This window comes from Pempheris klunzingeri, chromosome 6, assembly GCF_042242105.1.
Source record: "Pempheris klunzingeri isolate RE-2024b chromosome 6, fPemKlu1.hap1, whole genome shotgun sequence".
Classification (NCBI taxonomy): Eukaryota; Metazoa; Chordata; class Actinopteri; order Acropomatiformes; family Pempheridae; genus Pempheris; species Pempheris klunzingeri.
In genome coordinates, this window is record NC_092017.1 from 3,329,790 (window position 1) to 3,355,832 (window position 26,043).

The 26,043-nt window shown below is 41.1% G+C and overlaps 1 protein-coding gene across 2 annotated transcripts in view; it reads right to left on the reverse strand.

Moving 5' to 3' along the window:
- Positions 1–7,737: 7,737 nt before the first annotated feature.
- kdm4aa (lysine (K)-specific demethylase 4A, genome duplicate a) overlaps positions 7,738–26,043 on the reverse strand; it is a 30,081-nt gene continuing 11,775 nt past the window's right edge. For both annotated transcript variants that reach the window (XM_070831720.1, XM_070831719.1), the window contains exons 14-22: positions 25,829–26,033; positions 25,504–25,580; positions 19,579–19,634; positions 19,085–19,193; positions 16,744–16,932; positions 16,373–16,543; positions 15,353–15,472; positions 11,697–11,789; positions 7,738–11,347 (exon numbers count right to left, since the gene is read on the reverse strand). In XM_070831720.1, the coding sequence (XP_070687821.1) occupies positions 11,207–11,347; positions 11,697–11,789; positions 15,353–15,472; positions 16,373–16,543; positions 16,744–16,932; positions 19,085–19,193; positions 19,579–19,634; positions 25,504–25,580; positions 25,829–26,033 (1,161 nt within the window). In that variant the 3' untranslated portion in view covers positions 7,738–11,206. The remainder of the gene's footprint in view (positions 11,348–11,696; positions 11,790–15,352; positions 15,473–16,372; positions 16,544–16,743; positions 16,933–19,084; positions 19,194–19,578; positions 19,635–25,503; positions 25,581–25,828; positions 26,034–26,043) is intronic.

The window sequence follows — 26,043 nt, forward strand, 5'->3', positions numbered from 1 at the left end:
TGAACTGGCAGCAACAGCAGGCTCCCTTCTACCCCTGATCTTACAACTTGTGTTAAATAGATTCACATAAAGTTTCAAAACTGAGCTGAGTAATAAGTAAGTAAAGTAATTCTGTCATAAGCAAATGTGCTACAACAATGAATGCAACACTGTCGTGAAGTGTGAACAGAATTTTAGGTGAATACTGAATGTGTTTTTGTTTGAAATGCACATTACTAATGGAAAATCTAGCATCTGCAGCAAGGTAAACATAAGCTAGACCTAGACATCTTCAGGGATACCAGCTAGCTTACTGAGCAAACTAATAATGACCATGTAATTAAACTATGGAAGGAGATTATAAAACACCAAGGTTTTGTACATAAAATGACATTCTATGGCGACGGCGGTGCACAGAAAGTGTAGCTAACAAAATGCAGCACACATTATAAGCTAGCAGCTTGCTCTGAATCATGAGAGGTGTGTTAAAGCATTCTGCTACCAAACGCTGCAGTTCTTATGCATTTCGGTCATATTTTCTGGGTTATTAAAAACTGTGTGCAAGAGCTCATACAGGTTTGCTAGCTTATTAAGTCGTCATTACCAGGCTCACACGGAGCTGGCAGAATTCTGATGAGAGCTCTGCAGTTTTTTTTTTAGAATTTTAAACTTACCTTGTTGTCTTAGATGAAGATTGTCGATTCACATTACAAGCAAAAAAGTAATCCACTGGATTCCGCCGACCGTCATTCTGAGAAGGACACATGGGAGCATACACGGTCTGATTCTCTCTGCACATGCCGCCTTTGATCTCTTCGCGTTCACGCGCTTCCCGTTCCCGTGAAGTGTGCCCGCGCCGCTGCAGTGACTGAGCGCGTGAACGCGAGCAAAACGCTCGATCCAAATCCAAATATTGTGTAGAACACTAGACATAAGACCTTTATTTGTCACATACACAGTTATACACAGTATAATTCAATTCAATTCAATTCAATTCAATTCAATTCAATTCAATTTTATTTGTATAGCCCAATATCACAACAGAGTGTCTCATAGTGCTTTACAAAGTTCACTGAAATAAACAAGTGTAAGCGAACAAACAATCTAATAAAGAGTCCAGCAGTCGATGAGGCCAATGGATCAGTCCGATGGATCAGTCCGATGCATCACCTGCCCTTTATGACCCTCCTTCTTCGGGAAGGAAAAACTCAAAAAACCCAGTGGGAAAAGAGAAACCTCCGGGAACACCACAGTGAAGGAGAGATCCAGCTCCCAAGGACGGACAGGCTGTAGCCTTGGACAGACGCACATCCATTGGCTGGTGGAGAACCACGTCAGCGGGGCCAGGACCAGGATCCATAGGAACCAGGGAACCACATCAGCAGAACCAGGACCAGGATCCACAGGAACCAGAGAACCACATCAGCGGGACCGGGACCAGGACCCACAGGAACCAGAGAACCACATCAGCAGGGCCAGGGCCAGGGCCAGGACCAGGATCCACAGGATCCACAGGAGCCTGAGAGATGAGAAAGCACAGAAACGCTCCGGGGAAGGTAGCAAGTTAGAGGCAGACATTTGACTGACATGAGACATAACGATGGAGAGGAAGAGGAGGAGAGAGAATAGAGGAGCTCAGTGCACCATAGGAGTCCCCCGGCAGTCTGAGCCTGTAGCAGCATAACTAGGGGCTGGTCTAAGGCCTGATCCAGCCCTTAAATATATGCTTTGTCAAAAAGGAAGGTTTTTAGTCTACTCTTAAATGTAGAGAGGGTGTCTGCCCCCCCGGGGCAGTGAAATGTTCTGAGTGCCTGTTCCAGACTGAAACGATAATGAAAAAAAAATAAAATAAAATATATATATATATATATATATGTATATGTACACACACTGTTGCCCATAAAGTTGGAATAGAATGTTTTTTTTACCTCTTCTCATGAAATGATTGTGACAATGTGATTTATTCTTGATAAATAAAGTGTATATCTTCTCAACTTTATTGATCAAACTCTTCCAAACATATCACAGTGAAACTTAAACGACAGTGAACCTTTGCAAACTGTGTATTCAGGCTTTAACAAAATTGGGGGTATTGAACAATTATTCCAACTTTATGGGCAACAGTGTAAATGAATAAATAAACCAGAAAGTCTAAACCTGAATATGCAGAATATGTGGATGTATTTACAAGCATGACAGAATATTGCAGGTTGTGAATAGGTTGTCCATGAAGTCTATTGTTCCAGGTTCAGCAGACCGACGGCCTGAGGAAAGAAGCTCCTCCTCATCCTCTCTGTGTTAGCCCTCAGCCTAGTCTATGGCTGGGGTGAGTGGGCTCCCTTGCAATCTTCCTGGCCTTTGACCAACAGTGCTGCTGGTAAATCTCCTGCAGGTTGGGGAGGGTGGTTCTCATGGTGCGCTCAGCCGAGCGGACCACCCTCCTCAAGGCCAAGAAGTCCTGCTTGGTGCTGCTGCCCATCCAGGTGGTGTTGCTCCCAGCCAGAACACTCTCAATGGTGCAGTTGTAAAAGTTCCTGAGCACATTGAGAGGAGTTTAAAGTCCCTCAGGCGTCTGAGGTGGTAGAGACGCTGTTGAGCCTTCTTCACCTTCTTCACCAGGGAAGGTGACATGTGACAGGACCACGTCAGATCCTGCGTGATGTTGATACCCAGGTACTTGAAGTTGCCCACTCTCTCCACCTCAGTCCCGCTGATCCTGAGTGGTTGGTAGCTCCTCTGCTGCTTCCTGCTATAGTCTGCAATCAGCTCCTTGGCCTTGCTGACGTTCAGGAGACTGTTGTCTCTGCACCAGTCCTCCAGATGGCTGATCTCCATCAAATAGTCCTCCTTGTTATTGTTGGAGATCAGACCCACCACCACTATAAAAACAGAGGATGTATAACTTAACTTAAATATTGCAAGTTTACACAGTACAGGTGAAGTTGTGATGCTGTGTTTTGGTGCTGATACCTGAATGTCTGTTTTAGTTGTCTCTCGTCCTAATGTAATTCATCATCTTTAACTATTCTGAGTGTTTCCTGTACATAATTGCAGGTGTGCCAGTGTTTCCTGCGCAGGATTTCAGACCTGTCAGACCCAGAAACACAATTCAACTCCTGTGTCCACAATAAGCTTTGATTTTATCTGATTTTATTGAGGTTTTGAGTTACTTTCACACAGGTCTTTAGATTCATTTGAAATAGCTTGACTTTGTGTGATTCTATGCAGGTATTTGAAAAAAATATTTTAAAGCCATTGACGTTATTTTGAATAAAGTGGATCATTTTTAATGGAGTACAGTTTACAGTAAATTTCACCTCATATAACTGTACATGCACACATCACTTATGCCATCACACAGCCTATATGCCAGTGGTCTGCGTATATTGCATCCATACTGTTAACATTAATTGCCATAATTACCAGCATGTTGGCCTTTACAGGCTATATACAGTATACTCTGCCCTCAAATTCGCACATTTCATGTACCTACTCACATGATTACTGCTCCCATTAAACAAATGAATATTGTCCTGTTCATAACTGTCAGTATCTACTGACGTATTGACATTCTATTCTTATATCACAATCAACATGTGTTGACTATCCAATTTATTTTTCATAAAATGATCAAAAACAAATCAGAACATCACTTACCTAGAAAAAAACCGTTGTCAACCAAACCAAGATGACACATACAAAGTAATGCATGATTTAGTGTGGGAATGTTAAATCAGTAGTTAATGCATTTTGGATGATGTTTTACTGATGAAATAGTACAAGCACATTTTGACCTCTGCGAATTATGCTCATTGTTGACATTTGCCTTCTGGTAAGTCAGTTCTTCTTCAGTGTCAAAAATGAGCTTAATTCACAGAGAGAAGGTCTAAAAGCACTTTTACTATCAGGACTCAAACTCATCAGTAAAACTTAATCCAAAATGCATTAACTACTATGATTTAACATTCCCACACTAAATCATGCATAACTTTGTATATGAAAGCTTCAAGTGTCAAAAATCTGCTTAATTTACAGAGAGAAGGTAAAAAAACATGTTCATCTGAAATCAGGTGGAAGAGCCAATTTATCCACTCAAATTAAAAAATAAACAGCATCAGTGAGAGAAGGTAACAATGCCCATCTGCTATTAAGGAAAAAAGACATCAGTAAAACGTGATCCAATTTATATCATCTACTATTATTTTCCATTCTTATACTAAACCATGCAGAACTTTGTATCTGACAGCTTGTATTAAATAAATTCACCTCAAGTTTCAAAAATGAGCTTAATTCACAGATAGTAAAAGATAATGAAAGCACAAGTAAATAAATCGTTAAAGCTTAAGACTTGAAGACACTTGAAGCCAGTGGAGGGAATTAAGAGCCGGTGTGAAGCAATGCTTTGTTTGCAGAACCTCTCCAGAAGATGCCTACCTGTGACTAAGTTGGGTCTTGCCTGGGGAAATGTTAAGGCTGCTGATTGGGATTGTGCTGCTCCATGGCTCCAAGTTTTTAACACACATAATGGCAATAAACAATGAACCACTGATGATTCTGTGTGGGAAAGACAATTTGTCCAAACCTTGGTGGATGGTCTGATTCCGGAGATCAGAACCATCTTTGTCAGGCACTGCGTGGCAAGACAAAGTGCCAGACTAAGTGATGTTAAGAAATACTGCATACATGCTGAGACTTGTACAGGATTAAAAAAAAAAAATCATCAACTGATAAAGTCCAAGGCGACAGCTGAGAAGCTATAGATGTGCAGTTGGCCTACTATGTTCCCCCTGGCAGAGGCAGGAACTTTTCCTTTAATGATCGAGAAGGACATGATTTTTGTTGGCGGTGCGGACAGACTGTGCTGCTTCAATGCCTGAGACAGTTCTCAGGCTTGTTCAGTCCCAGTGGACAGCAAACAAGGAACAGCATGCCTACCTTTTGGTGGAGTCATTGAACAGACCCCTTGGGAACAGAAGACAATCATCACAAAGATCATGACTAGATGTGCAAGCCATGGCCTTATATTGTTTGTTAGGAAAAGAGTGAAGAGCCCTAGACAAGTGATTCTAGAAATGCTGTCCTCTAGATATATATCACAAGTCTAAAGTGCTCCTAATGTTTAAGATCACAGTCCACAGTTTGAAACAGAGTGAACAGTGTTTTGTGTGTGTGAATTGACTTGAAGTGTGGGGAAAAGAGTCACCCAAACTTGGTCCAGAGACTAAGTTCTTCTCTGAGTGTAAGCTTTTCCAAACGAGACTTCAGAGTTCAGCGCAGTAGAGTTTTATTGTTGACAGTAAAGTCAGAGATCTTAACAAGGTGAAAACTTGAACAGTTCTGACTAAACACTGCAAGGGTTCCATCTATTATAACCCAAAATCAGCAGAATGATCTCATCTGCCTGGCCCCTAGTATCTGTCCCTGACCAATTACATTATACCATCCTCTGCAAGGAGGAGTTTGTCCCTTTGACCTTATTCTGACCCGCCTACCTTGTGAGCTTCCACAGGGCAGCTGTTAATTTTCCCATAGCACCATCTCCCGACACTAATAGGTTACAACTTTTCCGTAACACTTTTTAGATAACACCATCACTTCAGCTCACACCATTAAGTTCCTGGTCTCTTCTTATTGCATTTCCCAATACAAAGTGTTTACTTCAATTTATACCATCAGATTTCAGTTTCCTCTTAATGCATTTTTAAACAAAGTATAAAAGATTATACATTTAAAACAGAGTATAAAATATAATAATAATAATAATACATTTTATTTTTAGGGCGCCTTTCAAAGCTCACAAGGTCGCCGTACAGAATACAAATAAAACATGCAATATAATAGATAAAACAGGTGTAAAACAGGTATAAAAACATTGATCTACAATCCGGTCCTTTAGTTGGGAGTGCTTCCACACATCTGCTAAATCTACTACAACTAGAATGTATCTGAATAATTTAACTCTTTTTGTCCTATTAACATCACCTCCCCCCTTGCGCAATGGTCGGAGCCATGCGCATCACACAACACAAAACAAATCTTTGTGTCTGGTGGTTTTGGCGTACAGTGCTCCATAGCGCCTACCGGATGGGAGGAGTTTAAAGAGTTTATGTGCGGGGTGTGAGGGGTCTGCAGAGATGTTACTCCGCAGAACCATCTGACTGTCCCACCGGTCGTATAAGGCCTTGCAGTGGAGCTACTTTAATAGCATAATCACAGACCTACCTTTGGATGGACTGGTCCTGTGGATGAATGTGGACAGAGTGGTACTCTGACTGGCTGTGCATGGCCTGCAGTGGTTGGCTGCTGCGGATCTGGTCCTCTAGCTGGCTGTGGAAAGTCTGGTCCTTTGGCTGGCTGTGGACGGCTTGCTGCGTTTGACTGCTGCGAGTCTGTTCCACTGGCTGGTTGTAGACGGCCTGGTCATTTGGCTGGCTGTCAACGGTCTTTACCTCTAGCTGGGTGTGGACAGCCTGCTTTGGTTGACTGGTGCGGATCTGGTCCTCTGGCTGGCTGTAGAAAGCCTGCTGTGGTTAACTGTCAGAGGACATTTTCTTTTGCTGCCTTTGGACGGCCTGCTGTGGAATTTAATCTAACAGGGGTAAAGGACAAATATTAACCATAAATGCTGTCTGTATTGTTTGTAACTGGATTAAAGTTCATCTCTGTTAATTTTAAAACCTAATAAATTAGTGGATTCATCAGACTCATGAGCATAGGCTGAGCAACAAACATATGAACACCAAATGAGGGTTAAACAGGACCTTCAACCATAAAAACCTCATGTATTTGTGAAGGTGATGGGAAGTCTACCACTAGGATTCAATCAAGGGGCAGAGCTTATCTAAAGGGGTGGGAAGCTCAGCTGGGCCTTTCTTCCTGGTTTGAGACACGTTTTTTAATAAAAAAAATATGCATGATAGGCAAAAATAGGAACGATAGTAAATAGGAACAAGTGTGAGATAAAAATAGCCTGGAACAGAACACGTACCTCCTTTTGGGAGAGGCTGGGACGTGTCCTGGTGTGGAGCATGAATCTAATGGGCCTGGTCGTCGCAGCGAAGGACGGCTGGTCATCCAGTGTCACACCCAGGTTTCTTTCAGTCCGAGCCCACAACACCACTGAGTCCTCAGTATTGCTGGAGAGGCCATGGAAGAATGAGTAGCAGGGGTTGTCGAAGTTCAGGTGGTGTGTGGCTTTTCAGACAAAATTTAAGACTTGGGTGAGAGTGTTTGACTTCTGACCTTCTGGTAAAGAGCTGCAATCCATTTATTAAATACTATCAGTTATGGGATGTCCTGGTGGCCAAGGGTTTAAGGCACCAACTATACGGAATTTCATTGTACTTTGACGTATAATGACAATAAACCTGATTCTGAACTTTTGACTTGGCTACTTTACATGTGGTCAGGACTTCAGTTATATGTTATTCCCAGTCTTCATCCGCCCATATTGTCCTCTCATCTCTGCTGTCATTGTCTAATTGTTTAAAGGGTTTTTTTTCCATTCTGCATTCGTTCATTATTAAAGATAGAAAATTTACAATTGCAGATGACACACTTGTTTTTGCTGGCAGCTGATTAGACAAATACTTGACATGACATTTGAAACTTGAAGGCTTATTAGAACACATAAGCATTATTAATGACTTGACCCACTAGCAAAATTGATTCTTCATAAGCTTGACCTATTTACATCTTCTAAACCCTTAACAAAGAGAACCTTCTGAGAAAAACTATTGGAATGAAGACAAATAGTGCTGAAGCAAATTTGTTTACTGAAACAGACAAATGAATTTTACAAAATGCTTGAAAGATAATCTGGAAGGTCAATTATTTCTCTTCAGGAGGATACCATAAGAACAGACAGCTCATCTCCAAGGTCATCAGGTAACGTTTTAAAATAGACTACATGGCATTTACACTTCACAGGTTTCTGTGAAAAACACATAGAACATATTTTACAAAAACAATAAAAATAAAATGGAATAAAAATTGACCCCACCACGTATAGCTCTATTGATACTTTATGAATAACATAAATTCATTCTCCACTGGGCTGTTGACAGCAGGGTATTTGACTTGGCATTTACCAACTAGGAAGGTAACGTTCCCCTGTCAGCGGTCCTGAACCACAACAAGAACAAGTTCACAGGCAAATGATGATGCGTGAAGGCCACCTCATCTGGCAACACAGTGCAACGTGATCGATGATCTCGGACAAGAAGGAGGGGTACAAAATCCATGAGACATTTTAGAAATGTACGATTAACACTCTAAAAACGATTTTTAACAAATTAGCAATGGCAGCACAGAAGCATTCAAAGGTCCTTCTGAACTGGACTTAAATAAAAGTGCAATGCACAACTTTCAGTAGAAGAGTGAGGAAACAACTGGGCAGACAAAGCGCATTAAAAATCTGAATGGGTTCTTTAAAATTCATCTATACACTGTAGAAAAAATAGAACATACATTGTCAACATTAACCTGTGCAGTACTACTGCAGACTGTAATCTGTAAGGCAGAGCTTACTTTCTCACAGCACCTTAATAAATAGGCTGATAAAATCAAGTCAACATGTACAAGTTCTATTCAGCTCTACTGTACAACATTAAATGTAACGGAATGCGGTTCATAGTTACAGTTAAAGAGGAGGCACAATGCTTTAACTGGCATTGCCCCTACTTAAAGAAATACTTCATCCATATATTATTATTTGGTAACCATATTCCAACCACGTGGTCTGGAATACTGGGAGGAACTTTTCTCCTGGCAGGTTTGAGCACTTTCCTCACATGCTGACTTTGCAGTATTCAACTATGCGCTCAGTATGTCAATTTATTTTACACTGTAAAACATCAATGTTTGCTACATATGTGTGGCCATATATATCTTGGCCACACTTTATAAATATAAAATGTATGTATATCAGAATAATTTCAACTCAAAGGTGGACCTTATCAAGATTGTAAAATTCTGTCTTGCTACTGAGGTCCCAAATGAATGCCATGCTCCTCTAATGCTTAGCAAAAAGTTTGATTGAAAATTATTTATTATTACCCGATTTTATATACCCTTAAAAATTGAGTGCTGAAAGCTGTCATCTGGTTAAAATTGTAATCTTGTTTACTACTGTAATCTGATGAGATTACTGACTATTACTATACTAATTACTATTATAACTTTGGCTGCTTTTGTTTCACGCAGAAAAGGCATAAATCTCCAATGTTTTCAAAATGTAAAAATCTTTAAAAATAAAATCAGAATAATGTATAAAAACAGGACTGATCTGGTGGCGTTTGGTAGAGAAACTCAGAAACTTGACCTGCACTAATGCAGACAACCATAGCGTGTACTTTGAGATGGTTTTTGTATGCGTATTCTGTTAAAGACAATCTGTGTGACTTCACTGTTTTAAGAAATGTCACTTTTTCATGAAGGATCATGAATACAAACATTCATGTGCATCATTCCAGGCTCTCACAGGCAAGTAGCTAACTCACACAAATACTTTGGGTGAAGTATTCCTTAAATGAAAGGATAATACCAGTGCATCGGGTGTCTGATTTACATCTGTGAAGAGTTATTCCATGTTAGGAAAATACCTATTTCAGTAATAAGTGTTCTTCAACGGTTTGAAAAGCCATGGAGATTTTCAGCAATTACATGGATGTGTGGACTGAAGAGGTCACTGATGGGTCCGGCCTAAAGCTCTGCTACCTGGCCCATGTCTTATTCTGATGCCTCATTCAAGTTTGGACAGGGCTTGTGTTGTCTGGGTTCTTTTCAAATGTAATTTGCTGAGAAATTACTTTCTCTGGTTGCAAATCATCTATGTCCATGTTGCAAGCAGATATGCAATGTCTAGAGCAAAAGAGAACAGCCTCGCAGGCCCTAATCCTAACCCCATCAGTAATCAATACAATTAAGCAAAAAGGTTTTGACCTCAAACTTGGCAGTACCAGTTAGGAAGGCCAACGGAACAACCAGGCAGAAGAACCCTGAAGCCCCAGGCCCCCGATGTGTATCCAGTGTTTCTGGTCATTTGACTTGTGTAAAAGGTTTGCACCATGAAAGGACTGAACAGAGTCAGGTCCTGCATTATTCTGCGATGCTGTATGCAGCAAAGCAGCCCTATGTCACCATCTATTTTGGGCCTTGATTCTTTCAGTTTCAGTGTTACCTTGGTGCTTATTCCTAAATGAAGCTGTGTTCAATCAAACTCAAGCCGAGCCTGGCAGGTATCAGAGGCAACATTTTTAAAGTCTATTCATTGACTGACAGAAAGAACAGTAAGTCCTAAGGCCAATATTTCCTGGTTCCAGCTTCTCCAATGTGAAGCTTACTACTTTTCTCTGCCTTATATTAAGGGTTAGGAATGAATCCAAACTAAATAAAAACATGAATATTTTCAATTTCAGCTCACAGAAATGGTAAACAGCACTTTTCACTCATACAATATATAGAAAAACAATTAGTTGACTGTTTGAGAGAATACAGGTAGATTAACTGATGATGAAAACAGCCGGTAACAGCTTGAAACATTTTGGATAATTCCAGCACATAATTTAGTAAATCATGCACACAAGTGAGCGAAAGAGTGTGTTAGAGGCAGGAACTAAAGGCGTAACTGCAGTAAGTCTGTTCATTTGAATGAATTCATTCAGCACTCTTTGGTCATTTACAAATTCTAAATACAAGGGTACAAATAAATCCAAACTTTTCCCTTCGATACCTGTCGGGCTCCGTCATAGGCATCATCATAGGCACTAATGGCAGCAGCAAAGAAAGAAAATGACGCTTGTATTACTCTTTAAGCTTAGGCAGACACTCAAGTGGCAGAGTTGACTGAAATTCTTCTGAGAAATGAATTTGAGATTACTGTAGTTCACAGTTGAACTCCAGCCTGGTCTTTTGGGAAGGTGCATTACTGTCCGAATGCTACCATAGTGAACAAATGTCCCATGCACTGTCTGACCACTGTACTGTATGGAGGAACTTAAATACAAATACTGCTGCTTCCTTGCTCAAACAAAGCAAATAGAATTCTCTTTGACATAACAAAGGTGGAAGAATGAGAAGTAAAAAACAGAAGAGTCCAGAGTGGGTCCTGAAGGAAGTCATCTGGAGCTACGGCCTCTCAGTGGCTAGCTGCTAAGTTAAGGTACAGTGAGCACAGCTCAGTGCGTCAGTGCTGCTGGTGTGTGGCTGAGCAGATTGAGAGTGAGGATTACTCCATGATGGCTCTGTAAATCACAGGCTCTATGTAGTCCCCCCTGTAACGAGAGTTGATCACTCTCTGTCTCTTGGACTCCTGGATGATCTCCCTCTCTTCAAAGATCCCATCAAATCTCATGTCGGACGCTTTGGACTGCAGAGACAAACACATTTCATGACAACATTTTCACTGCCTTTCATAGCCTTTTCAAATTGTAAAATCCAACTCATCCTTTTGAACACATAGGGTCAAATGATACTGTGCTCATATAGCTCTAAAGTCTAAGTGAGGGATAGACACATTCATTCACATTCACCCATCATTCATACAGTAGGAGGAGGAGTAGTTGAGGAGTTTGGGCTTTAGTGTCTTTCCCACGGACACTTCTATATATGGACTGGTCAAACCACCGATCTTCCCATTGGTGGACGACCAGCTCTGTCGCCCCACTTAGAGGCACACTGCTGGTGAAACAAAGAGCCCAGGTTTGGGCTGCACTTACCAGTCTGGATTTAACTCTCTTGGGGAGTTCCTCATCCAGAGTGTAGACATCATCTCTCTTGGCTGTTAGCTGAGACCCATCCTCAAATTCCACCTATACTCCAGAAATGTGTCCCACAGTACAGTTAGGATACAGAGTAAAAGTGTCTTCAGCATCATATCAATTTATACAAACACAAAGCTTCCTAAGTTGCTGCATAAAAAGAAAAGGAGACAAATGCCAAAGGTCAATAACAACTTAAGCACCGTAGTGAAAAGAATTAGGATCTGATTGATTGACTAACCAATCAAAACAATCCAATAACACCAGACTGTAGAGCTCTCTACTGCTGTGACTTAGAGTTGGGCGATACAGCTCATAAATAATGCCTCCATGTGTTTAGGCTAAAACACCAGGCTGGAAACAGAGTACAGAAGGCCCAGGCTCTTATTTTAAAACCTATAAGTATGTGCGCCTGAAACGCTGTGTGTCAGACAGAGTGGTCAGCAACACCGGGGCCCCACAGGGGACTGTCTTCTCTCCTTTCCTCTTCACCCTCTACACCACGGACTTCAACTACTGCACGGAGACCTGTCATCTCCAGAAGTTTTCTGATGACTCGGCAGTGGTTGGGTGTATCAGCAAGGGTGATGAGGTCGAGTACAGGGCTGTTGTGGATAACTTTGTCACATGGTGTGAGCAGAACCATCTACAGCTCAATGTGACAAAGACAAAGGAACTGGTGGTGGATCTGAGGAGGACCAAGGTGCCGGTGTCCCTTGTTTTCATTCAGGGGGTCAGTGTGGACATTGTTGAGTATTATAAGTACTCGGGGGTACACACTGATAACAAACTGGACTGGGGGAGGAACATTGATGCCCTTTATAGGAAGGGCCAGAGCCGTCTCTATTTTCTGAGGCGGTTGAGGTCCTTCAACATCTGCAGGACTATGCTCAGGATGTTCTATGAGTCTGTGGTAGCCAGTGCTATCTTCTATGCTGTGGTATGCTGGGGCAGTAGGCTGAGGGTAGAGGATGTCAATAGACTGAACAGACTGATCCGCAGAGCCAGTGACGTTGTAGGAGTGAAGCTCGACTCTCTGACGTTGGTGTCAGAGAGGAGAATGCTTCACAAAGTGGGAGCTATTTTGGACAATGTGTCCAACCCACTCCATGAAGTGCTGGTTAGATATAGGAGTTCTTTCAGTGCCAGACTAATTGTACCACGATGCACTACAGAGCGCCACAGGAAATCATTCCTGCCTGTGGCCATTAATCTATACAACTCCTCACTCTGAGTGTACATGTTGTTGTATGTTATTACTATTATTATTATTATCATTATTTTTATTATATGATTCAGCTCCTCACTCTGTGTGTACATGTTGTTGTATGTTATTACTATTATTAATAATTTTCATTATTATATGATTCAGCTTCTCACTCTGTGTGTACATGTTGTTGTATATATTATATTATTATTATTATTATCATTATTATTATAATTTATATAATACATCTCCTCATTCTGAGTGTACATGTTGGTAGTAGTAGTAGTAGTAGTATTAGTATTATATAACACATCTCCTCACTTTGAAGGTGCACGTTGTTATATATTATTATTATTAGTAGTGGTATTATTTGTATCATTATTATTATTATTGTTATAATATGGTACAGCGCCTCACTCTGAGTGTACATGTTGTTATGTGTTATTGTTGGTGGTAGTAGTAGTGGTAGTAGTATTATTGGTATTATATAGTACAGCGCCTTACTATGATTGTGCATGTTGTTATATATTTTTATTAGTAGTATTATTATTAGTATTATTAGTAGTGGTATTATTGTTATTATTATTATAAGACTCTGGACTCACCTGGTGCAGTAATTTACTGCTGTGTAATAATTTGTAATAATAATTTTTAATACATCTTTTTTTTTATTCATACTTTTATATATTTATATTTTACTTTGTGTTTGAAGTGTATTCTTATTCTTTTGGAGCTGTGTGTAACAAAAAGCAATTTCCCCCTGGGGATTATTAAAGGAATTCTGATTCTGATTCTGATTATAAAGGCCAACAAACACTACATGATTGTATTAGTTCAAATACATCCACTCATGTACTTACATTATTTTGTTTGTCAGCGGCACTAGCAACTAGACAGTAAGCTAGGTTACAATGAAAACTAAGTACATTTACTCAAGTATGTATACTTTACTAGTATTTCGATCTTCTGCATACCTCAACTCCACTCCATCTCAGAGGGAAACATTCTTTTCACTCCACTACATTTGTCTGACAGCTTTAGTTACTTTTCAGATCACAGTTTGTTCATCCCCTTCCTGTCCAGTGAAAACCATGTATCTCAAAATGTGGAGATGTTTGAGGTTTCAGATGAACTGAAATTCTTCTCCACAAAGCTGAAAACAGGCTGGTTTTCGAAGCTCGTGAAAAGTTGACTGTTTAGAGATCTGTGGTTGTCACAGAACAAGCACAGCAAGTTTTGCTACAATACTGATGGACTTTAACCTTTTACCACAGTAAGGTTTAGACACAAAACGTCTGTTTGTAGTTCAGTGTTGTATTAGTACTGTTAGTAGTTCCTGCTACTATAGTAATGGACCTGAATACTTCTCTCACCTCTGGTCAGCACACCCACAGCCTGACTGCTGCTAGCAGGTTAGTACAGACTGTGAAAAGCTACTTAGCAGCTGTGATTCAGACTACAGTCAATCAAAACAGCCTGAAAACTGGCGTCCACTGCAGAGCTGGAAGTGGCGGGTGGAGTAACATGAGTGGTAACATAGCGTTTTGCTGTCTTTAGGGCACTAAGCAGTTCCACTAAGGTTCCTGCACCAAAACACTGTAAACACCAAATTGGGAGGTGGGTTGCAAATTCCACCAACTACTCAGATAACATAAAATGACACTCAACAACAACAATGTTGAACCTTAACAGCTTGGCCCAAAGTCTAAATTATTTTATCATTTTAATCTCTCAAGTCAGCTGCATCTTTGCTCCACTCTACTTATGCTTGAAAAATGTCAAATTTTGCAATTAGTTTTTTCATAGTTTTCTCAAAATCCAGGTTCAGGGTTATGGTAAGGGGTGGGTCCAGGGTCCAGGTCCTAAAGTGGCCAAGTCCTACTTGCCAACAAGATGGCAATTCATGCTTGAGGGGTGTTTTCATCATTTTGAAGGCAGGGTCTGGAACATTGGCGAAACTAGCAAGAGTAGCAAATTTTGTAAGTATCTAACCAAAATTATCACCCCCTCTAGACTTTTCTCCAAAGCCACACCCCCACAACATAGGAAAGCTGCCTGACTAATGTTACTGCTGGAGGATGAGTCCATGACAGTGATGGGAAGACTGACTGTCACTGCTCTGAGTCTTGCCTCTCAGCATTTTCAGTCTGACAAATAAACAACACTGCAAAATGTCACAGTCAATGTCACAGTCACATAAACACAAGAACACAGGCGACAAGAGAGTAGCATTCCCAAATTCCCAATATCCGCCACCATATCAGTAATCAGTGAAAATTTCCTCTCCGATTCAGTCGATCCGATTCGGTTTCCAAAATCCCATCTTGGTCAGGCTCTAGCTGCAACTTATAGTAAGTCAAACTTTGTGATATGACACAAACCAAAAAGACAAATAAAAAGATCTTACCAGGTACATGTGGATGGCATGAGCTGCCACAAATTTGGCCCCATACACCAGGCCATCTGTCCATCTCACCTGAACCACTTCACCCTGGGGTGGGGGTCCAAGCTGAGCACAGTCTCGGCTCTAACAGGCAAAACAAGCAGAGCAGAGTTGTGAGCAAAGTGAATACAGGCTCAGAGTGAATGTGTGCTGAAATGTGTATAACATTCCAGTGGTCTGGCAAGCATTAGCAGAAAACACGCTTAGTGTCAAAGTTAAATTTAACACTTCTCAGACAATAAACAGCCTCAAATAATACCCAGCATGTAGACAAGTACAGGCCAGCTAAAAATAATTGAATTACCTACATCAGCTCAGATGGTAAATTCTGTGTAATGTATCAGAACACCAACAGAGTCATGTCATTCTCACCAATCTGCTGCGCTTCTTTCTCTTGAAAGTCTAATGCAGTCAGATTGATGTTAAGCTACCAGTCAACACTTCTTGGTGTTTTTTCACATTAAAAGCTTAGCTAAGGGAAGGCTAAAAAAGTTTTAATGGGTAACTTCTGGAGGGAGTGTTGAGTTTCAATCATGGTAGCTTAATACTGGTTCATGGAAACAAGTGGCACACTTGAAAGGACTTACAGAGAATTTATGGGGAAATTAGGAATAAAGGCCTGTTTGTAATACGAGCTGCCAAATACAGGCTTGTTTCTCTCTGTCCCTGAGATTAATAAAGGAAAATATTTGACAGCTTAGAATATTGTCTCCAATAAACAATTCCATAAAATGTAGCACTGTATTGTCATAAAAGCTGTAATGTGCAACAAATAACGACCTTGTCAAACCGGAAGAATGTAAAAAAACTCATGGTCGTAGGTGAATACCTAGCATATAAATATAAATGCACAATATGTCATTAATGCTATGGGTTAATGTACTTAATGGGCAATTCTAGATTTTTCACTAGCCCTCTGTCACTTTCATACTGTCTGAGCTGAGCTTTCTTTCAAACGACTAGATTTAGATGAAGAATCCGTACCACAATGTCTTCAGGGAAGAGATTGTCACTGAAGGAACCATCATCAAAGTTGACTTCGTAGAAGGTCTCTTTGGACAGCTGCACCACATCACACTGGTAGTAACGGCCATTCTTGTGCTTGCATATTACCTTTTGTCCCACAGTCAGCTCATGCATGGCTGCTTTATTGCGCTGTAAGAGTAGATACATAATATCACATTTTGTTGGCTGGAAACTTTCACCATTCTCTACCATTTTGAAATACTTTAATTCAACAGTACTGGATACTGCTTTCACTGCTGTACAACCAGTGAAAGAGCAGGAAATGGTGTATCTCTGGTTCACAGGAAGTCCCAAAAAGAGAGGTTACCTGATCCTCAGCAGCTCCTTACCTCGATCTGAGTAGGGCCTTTGTGTCGACAGCAGGTTACATGCACCACAAAGGGCCATTCATCTGGCTGCATGAGCACTCCGGCAGCCTGGGCACAGGTGGGGTGGTAGGCAGTGGGACAGCGGCCATGAGAGCACTGCACACAGCAGCCGGATGCCTTCTTCATTCGCTTCTTACAGTAGTAACATTTCTGTCAAAGATTAAAATACAGGAGCTGGGGCTCAGGAAGCTTTACTGATGCTAACACTTAAGGATCAGTGTTAGTTTGAGAGCAGCTGAAGTGCTCCCACTTAATAACTTCAGCCATCAGAATTGTTGAATGCCAAGTGATCAAACAGGATGTGGATGTTCCTTCACCTTTCAGTCTGTACCCATCTAACACTAATGAAAAAAAAAAAAACTTACATTACTAACAGGGCTTTATTTCTGTTTGCCCTTTTTTTCTTTTTTTAAATACACACACACACACACACACACACACACACACACACACACACACACACACACACACACACACACACACACACACACACACACACACACACACACACACACACACACACACACACACACACACACACACACACACACACACACACACACACACACACAGTACAGGCCAAAAGTTTGGACACACCCTCTCATTCAATGCGTTTTCTTTATTTTCATGACTATTTACATTGTAGATTCTCACTGAAGGTATCAAAACTATGAATGAACACATGTGGAATTGTGTACTTAACAAAAAAGTGTGAAATAACTGAAAATATGTCTTATATTCTAGTTTCTTCAAAGTAGCCACCCTTTGCTCTGATTACTGCTTTGCACACTCTTGGCATTCTCTTGAGAGATAGATATCTATATCTATATCTCTATATCTATATCTATATATCTATCTATATCTATCTATCTATATATATATATATATTTTTTTTTTTTTTTCCAGCAGCGAGTGTCTTCAGGTCCTTATCCTCTGAACACCACTGGGTCGAGACTGTCACACACAAGCTGCAGGAAGTACACCGCCCCTCTGACCTCACTGACACTTTGTACTACACCATCACTGTCTGATCATGTCATGGAACAGTTCACACACAGTGATCTGTGCCCATGAGAGCAAGCCCTGCAATCTCAGGCCTCAAAAACTGTAAATATAAATAATTTCCTTCGGGATGAATAAAGTTGAGAAAAAAAAAAGTGGAAAATCAGGGCTACAATCCTGAAAGGTGAAGTCGGCACAAGCAATCATCTCACATCCCACATTGATCTGGCTGCTTCAGGCTGCGACCGACAGAATCGTTACACATGGCCAATCGTTTGTTGGAGAAAGATGTTGATTTGGGGACGTCGTTGGTTAGCTGCTAGTCTTGTCGTTACGCATTCTGTCAGATTATATTTACTGTCCGTCAACCGTACTCAGTCTAGCTAGCATAAGGGTTCTATGAGCTGAAGCAAGAAATATCTTCTGTTGCAAAGACCTATCTAAGATTCATCCTATTAACTGGAGTAGTGAACAATGTGTACAAATCAAATCAAATCAAATCAACTTTATTGACCAAGTTTGAGCAGGCAAACATGGAATTTGACTTGGTGAAACTTGACTCTCTATGTACAGTAATAAACAATATAGAACTCGTTTCCAGTGCATAAGAACCTTATGGGATGGTAATGACTGTCCCAGGTATTAGTCAAACCCTCAGGTGTTACCAGGGAAGTTATAGCTTGTGAAAAACTTTAGATTTTGATTGTTGAATATAACCTGCTTACACAAAGCCACACACAGCCAAATGTTCAAGAATTCATTGTCAAGATAAACCAGGCCAGGCCAGAATGATGCATTAAATCGTTCAAATTCTGATTTTTTTTCTTCTGGGTGGGCATACCCCAGACCGTCTTAGATGTCCACCGTTTTCTCTGTCTGTGAAATGCTGTCACCTTTTGTATTCTTAGCCTGTCCGTCCCAGTTGACTATCTGGATCAAAAAGCTTGAGAAAAAGAGGGAGAGCCCTATGCAGTTGTGTCCACCTTTTCAGGGTGTCTACATCAGTTCAATTTATGGCATTTTAAGACATTTTCAGGATCTGCGGCCGTGCTTCTGTTGTTTAAATATGTCTGATATTTGTTTTTAAAGATTATTTTTATTGGCATTTACGGCTTTATTAGATAGAGACAAGTGAAAGAGAGGGGAGGGGGCACGGGCTGGAATCAAACCCCTTACTGTTTTTTGCAATAGGCCTGAATTTGTTTATGCTAGCTACACTCAGTCATCACTTTAACACCATATCACAAGAGAAGAATGCAATAGTATCTTATCCATCAGTGTGTGGCCATGTGTTACTCACCAGTTTAAACCTCTGCAAAGGGATTCCACTTAAATCCACAGGACTTCTTTCAGTGATGTTGACAAAACGTGCCTCCAGTACAGCCACTGCACACAGCACATGTACCCACCTATGCCCGCGCGCGCGCAGACACACACAGACACACACAGACACACACAGACACACACAGACACACACACAGACACACAGTAAGACCTCCAAACACAAGTATGAACTTTAAAATGAGCAAAATATGGCATGTTCAAAACTTCTTTGGAATGGCACCCAAACAAAACCACGACATGGTTCCATGTTATCAGACGAAATTATTGAAACAGAATATTAACTCAATTTTACTTATTACTCAGTCAATAATCTACCAGTCGCTGTGTTTACACCTTGTACATCCTACATGCAGTAACAGTCAACGAGTTGGACCGGGACTATTGGAGTTTTCTGTCTATGTCTGCCATGGAGTGTGGCTGTACTCTCCCATTTCTAAAAGAATAACCTACTTGTTGTTGTTGGCTTTCTGTAAGGCTCCGCCTCTCAGCGAACACAAACAGCAACTCTGCAAAAAAAACATGTGATCAATAAACTGTCTAAACAAACAGAGCAAAATCTACATTACATTAATTTTATTTGCAGCCAAACCAATAGCCACTGTAGTAAAATACTGTTTTTGACTTTTGTACTAACAATAGTAAAACATATAACTGTGGTTTGATTCACTCTTGAATGTACACATAGCTTTGCCCATCTCTTGTTTATGTGGGCCCACATAAGTGATTTACAGCTGTATTATGTAGGTATAAGCATCTCCTGTGTAACTTAACTCAGAATTTAGAAACCTGCAGTTATTCCATTTATTAGTTTAAGAACTAATGTGAGGTCACGTGATGGCGGTGAGGTGAACGCAACTTTCTGGCGTGGGCTCCGTGCCACTTGGCCGTAAATACATAATTATCCTGTTTTCAACCGCGTTTTGGAAGTTATTATGTTCTAAGCGTCGCGTGTTATGTCCTTAGAAAGCTTTTGGCCGCAACCTTTTGACGAAATGAGAAGACACCAAGCGAACAAAGACAAAAAGGATACTCTCTCTGAACCTGATGAGGGCCCTCAAGATAGCGGCCAGGCCGATTCTGACATATCCGATGGACTGGACCCTGCGCTTGCTAAAGCTCTCAGCCTCATGACGGCCAATATTATAAAAGTGATCGATGAAAAACTCATTTTCAACATTCCTGACCAAGTGGCACGGCTGCTTGAGGTGTGAATACTCTTTTTTTTTACCTTTTCACAGTTGTGAACCTGAAAGTTGCTTGTATGGTGAGCAGTCCCTGTTTCTCTGGGGAAGGACCTCTGGTCTGTTTTTGTTTTGTATACTGTACTTGTTATGTGTGTTCAGTTCAGTTTTTGTGTTTGGCTTGGGACATGTATAGGCAATATCTAAGGCACCTGCTGATGTGGCACTCTCCATTCCCCCCCAACATACTTACCCTAGGTTTCTGATTTTATGGATTATGTAATGTATGCACCAGATAGGAGGGGGACTGTGAAACGGGTTCGGGCTATCTATCCTTTCACTATAGTTAATGGTCTGTATGTCTAGATTAAATACCATTAAGCTATGCTCCTTGAATGTCCGAGGCCTCCAAAAACCAGCAAAGAGACTGGCAGTAATGTCACACCTGAAAAAAGAAGATGTCTCTATTGCATTTCTACAGGAGACTCATTTAGAGGACAAGGATATTATTAAATTACAGAAAGGCTGGGTGGGGCATGTTTTTGCAGCTTCCTACTCCTCTTTCAGCAGAGGTGTGACTATTCTCTGGTTAATAGAAAGCTAGCATTCAGATCCCTTGCCTGTGTTAAAGACAGTCAAAGCCGTTATGTAATTGTTAAAGGAGTGCTATATTGGATATTCTGATGTATGGAGGGAGCTCCATCCCACTAATTTAGAGTTTACATTCTTTTCCTCCCCCCATATGAGCCATACCAGAATCGATTATTTCTTCATTCCCTCATCAAAAATGTTTTTAGTTCAGTCATCCACAATAGGCAGCATTATCTTATCTGATCACGCCCCCCTGTATTTGGTTTATTCCCTTTCTGAGGACAGGGCGCTGTCTAGGCTTTGGAGATTTCAGACCTCTCTCCTTAAAGATGATAAATTCATCTCTTACTTTACCTCTGAACTCAAGATATTCTATGCGATTAATGCCGCATCTACAGATAATCCTTAAGCTTTTTCTCTGGGTCTTATTATCGCATATGCAGCATCCAAAAGGCATCGGAAAGATGAACATTATAAATGTCTTGAACCTAAGCTAGCTGATCTGGAGAAACTCAATATCTCAGCGCCGAGTCCAAACTTGCTTAACCCTTCGGAGTCTAGGACCGCCACACGGCGCCAAAGTCACATGTCGCACGTTTGAAAACGTAAAGCTGTGACACAAGCACGCAGGTGCTCAATTCAAAGACTGTTGGAAAGCGGACACTTCAAACTTTTTACAAGTGTTTGAATTTTGTCGATCGGCCTATTAAGATTAAATTTATGAAGAGCCGAAGTCGCGCACTACAGCTCTTCTACGAGTTAGAAGATGCTGAATCTGACTCCAGTTTCAGAGGATGAAGTGGATGCTGCGCGTGAAGACGAACGAGAGGAGGTGTCCGCGCAGACCCCCGCTCCTCCAAAGATACATACATACAGTGTGTCCATATATTATGTCAAAATAAATAAATACTTGTAGAATCACATAGGTGAGGTTGTGCTGAAAAGAAAGACACAAAGAAAGGCAAGCTAAGCAGTTTTAATGGGAAACACAAAGGTAAAATGAAAAGTTTTACCCCAGACTCTGAAGGGTTAAAGAGCTGACTGCTACACGCACCGCACTGAATACTCTTCTGATTCAGAATTCCGAGTGTTCTCGTAAATTTGCTAGACAAAGGCTCTATGAATTTGGGGATAAACCTGGCAGATTTCTTGCTAATCTTGTCAAAAATAGGTCAGACTCTCAAACAATTGTCTCTGTCGTGAGTGGTGATGGTATAACTTATTAATAAAGAATTTGCATTATTTTACACAAATCTATATAAATTGGAACACCCAGACAATGCCTTAGCCCTCATGCGAGCATTTTTCCTAGACCTGCATCTCCCCAAAGTTACGGAGGACCAAAAATTGCAACTTAATGCTCCAATTACTAAGGAAGAAGCTTTGCTTGCCCTAAAATCTATGCCATCTGGCAAGGCTCCAGGGCCCGATGGGTTTGGATGCGAGTTTTATAAGGAGTTTCTCTTTTAGCCATGTTTAACCATTCATTTGAAAGTGGGATACTACCCCAATCACTTAGAGAGGCCAACATCTCCCTTATTCTTAAAAAAGGAAAGTGTCCTGACAGCTGTGCCTCGTACCGACCGATAGCTTTACTCAACTCTGATCAGAAGTTCAAAAATATTGGCTAGGGGGTTGGAAAAAGTATTACCTCACATTATTAACGAGGACCAGACCGGCTTCATTAAAGGTCGGAATTCTTATGATAATATGAGAAGGCTCCTTAATGTTATTCAGTTGTCACAGAGTTTCATGGACCCTGGTCCTTTCTCTTGACGCAGAGAGAATTTTGCAAATTGGGTCAGAATTCTGTATAATACTCCAACCGTAGCTGTCCTAACCAAAGGACTGAGATCTAGTAGCTTCCCCCCCCATCGAGGTAACAGGCAGGGTGACCCCCTTAGCCCGCTGTTATTTGATATTGCTATCAAGCCTCTGGCTCAGGCAGTAGAGAGGGTTGTGCTCTTCTAACATCTCCTCTTACACCCAATGAGACATTGATTCGCTTCTGAAACATGCTGCGGCGCTTCTGGTGGAATTTAGAGCCTTACCTAGAGTGGGAGCAATCAACTCCGGCAGCCGCTTCGCAGCCAGAATGCGACGCAGACACTCTGTTGTGTTTTAGCCTCGACTTGTACCACACAGAAATGGAACAATAACAGGCACTACCTGAGCCATTGTTTGAGCCTAACATGTGCTCCTATGTGAGGTTGAAATAGTGTTTGAAGTCCACACTTTCGACACAAGTTAAAAGCAAAACTTAGCAAGCATCATTTTATATCGGTCATGTGATTTGGACACATGGGGCGCGTCCGTCGACTCCAGAGGGTTAAGGGAGCAAGAACAGGAAATCAAAATTAAGGAGTTATCATGAAATGATTGATTTCACGACTCACATTTGGGTCCATTTAGAGGTATGAAAAGTTCTAAGGTGATCTGAAGGCATCACTCTGCCACATGTTTCCTACTGATTTCAAGTATAGAGACAAGAAGAACTACTCACATACCGATATCATATTTTCTCTATCTTAACTAAAGACTATGGACACTTTGACATTCAGAAGAGCCAGGATCAAACCGTTGATCTTCTAATTAGTAGATGACCCGCTATACCACTAAGCCACAGCAACCCCTTTTGAGTAAGTAAGCTAATATTTAGAAAATTAGAATATTTAGAAGAACACATTCAGGATTCAGCAGCTGTAGTGCCTTTAAACGTTTCAACAATTTTGATTTAATCTGGTATTTTTAGTTTGGATTCAGAGCAGTGGAGTGTGAGACCGTCACTGTCAGCTGCATCTAGCTGGACCAAATGCCACAGGGCCTGTTCCAGGGGAGATGACACAGCACTAGGTGAGCTAAGCTGAGGTACAGTAAATTAAACAAATCTTTGAACTTTTTCTTCAGTGTCGGCCATACTGATGCATTTAATCGTCAAATTTCTTCACCAAACTTCACAGTGACCTGATCCACGTCTCGACACAGTGACCACCTCTCCACCTCTTCACAAAAGACCTGACTCAAAATCATTCAGGACAACCCTTCAAAGTAGAAAGGCTCCCACGAGTACATCACAAGCACTCATCTCAGTCCCATCACATAGGAAATAACTTACAAACCAGTTCTCAAAGGCAAAGTGAGGAAAAGGAAGGGCACGGAAAAGGAAGGGCATACAGTGTGAGCTTTGGTGCTAAAAGGGGCAGAAAAAAAGATTCAGACAGCAGTTTGGAGTTCAAGCTGATCAGTACAAGCTGACGGGTGCTGCAGGTGCAATGACAGGAACTAGACTCGCATTGAAATACTGGAGAGGAACAGCTGAACTGACGGCTTATGACAAAGTGTTAAAGCTATGGATAAAGTAAACCAAGAGAAAGTAGAGTCTGCAGGAGAGCCAACTAACTAGCTTCTCAATGCCATTCAAATATGAATATGGACTGCATATGCTACATGATAATTACAGCCATAGCATAAAAGGATAACAGAGACATTTAAATTGGAGTGAATTTTAGACCAGGCGTACAGCATTAAGTAAATGATTATTTAAAAACTTCCCAAATAGAATTTAAGACTATTTAAAACTCTTCAAGTCCTTTATGTGAATGTGAATTTAAGATATTTTAGGACTTTTTAAGGACCAGTAGCCACTGTTATGCTTCACCAGAAAATGGTTGAGACTACATGTTTCTCTGTCTTTTGAACAAAGGATTCCCTCTCTGAACTCAGTTTCCCAGAGTCCTTTACTTTCCCAGAGTCCATTTACAGGCCTGCATCTCTCGCCTCCAGCTCCAGCCTCAGTGTGTTCTGTAGCAGAGCAGACCACCTTTTTCATGGCAGCGACACAAAGCCCTGCCTGCACCAAGCTTATTAGCGCCAGCAGGTGTGACCCAAAGTCTGCCAGTTGATCATCAGAGCAACAGGAGCACACCAGCAAGTTAGCACAGAGCTGCTAACTTGCAAGGAACTAAGGTTTCCCTCTAGCCTGCAACCAGGACAGCTAGGACAAAGAACCACAAGCTTCTTCCAGCCTGGTTCATCAACAGGCTGAGAAAGCAGCACACTGAAGGACCATCTTCTTTTGAGGACTGGTAACAAACTCTAATTGGGTATATATATCATAGCACAACCGTAACATGGCTAAGCAATGGTTTAACCTTGTTAATGTGTTGGTTTTGATTTGCTTTAATGTTACTTGAGTTTGATTATTGTGATGTGTTGTAGTTTACTGTGCAGCCATGAAGGGTCTTGCATGTAACTAACCATCCTTTCCTAACCTGGTACCTTTATCCTTACACATTCACACATACAGTTTTACAATACGCCAGTCGAGGTGGACTAATCAATATAATTATTAATTATCTTTAATAATTATTAATGTTTATTGATGCCCCAGAGCACAATACTACTGTGTTTTAGATAGTGAATTTTGATCATGTGACATATAGAATGTATTTTGGGATTTTTGATTTATGAAGAAGAAGAGATATAGATCAGTAGCAGAACAAATGATCCTCATTTTCATAGATAATTAGAAATAAATTGGACAGTTCACTAACTTAAATGAAACAACAGAGCACCATGAAGAGTAAACGGAGGGTTCACTGACCTCAGTCATGGCGTTGGCCTTGCAGCGCGCACATTTCCACTCCTTAGTCACACTGGCTGGATCCACCCCATAACAGGCTAGAATACACAAGGACACAGTGTGACATCCTGGTGTGGTGGCTCACACACCCCTTGTCATGTCTTTATGAGGGTTGGTTAACATGTGCTGCCACCCTCAGGCAATGCGGGTGGCAGCACATCTAATTCTACAGAAGCACTTTACTGTGAAGAAATTGGGGGCATGAAAATTGAGAAAATGCGGTGTGTAAGGTTAATTTACATATCTGCAATCAATATTTTAAGTTAATCAGTGTGTGTGTACTAACTGGAGTGAACCCGGACGCTGCACTGAGAGCAGCTGATGAGGAGGCTGGTTCCATCTTCCTCTAAATGAGGTGCGATGGGCTGCTCCTCACACTCAGAGTCCTCCTCTGTGGTGGTGGTGAAACACATCTCTGGGATTAGAGGTTTGGTCCGCATCCGCCCACCAGCCATCATGACGGGACTGTCTCCACTGTTGGCGCATTCAGTCTGAGGGCAG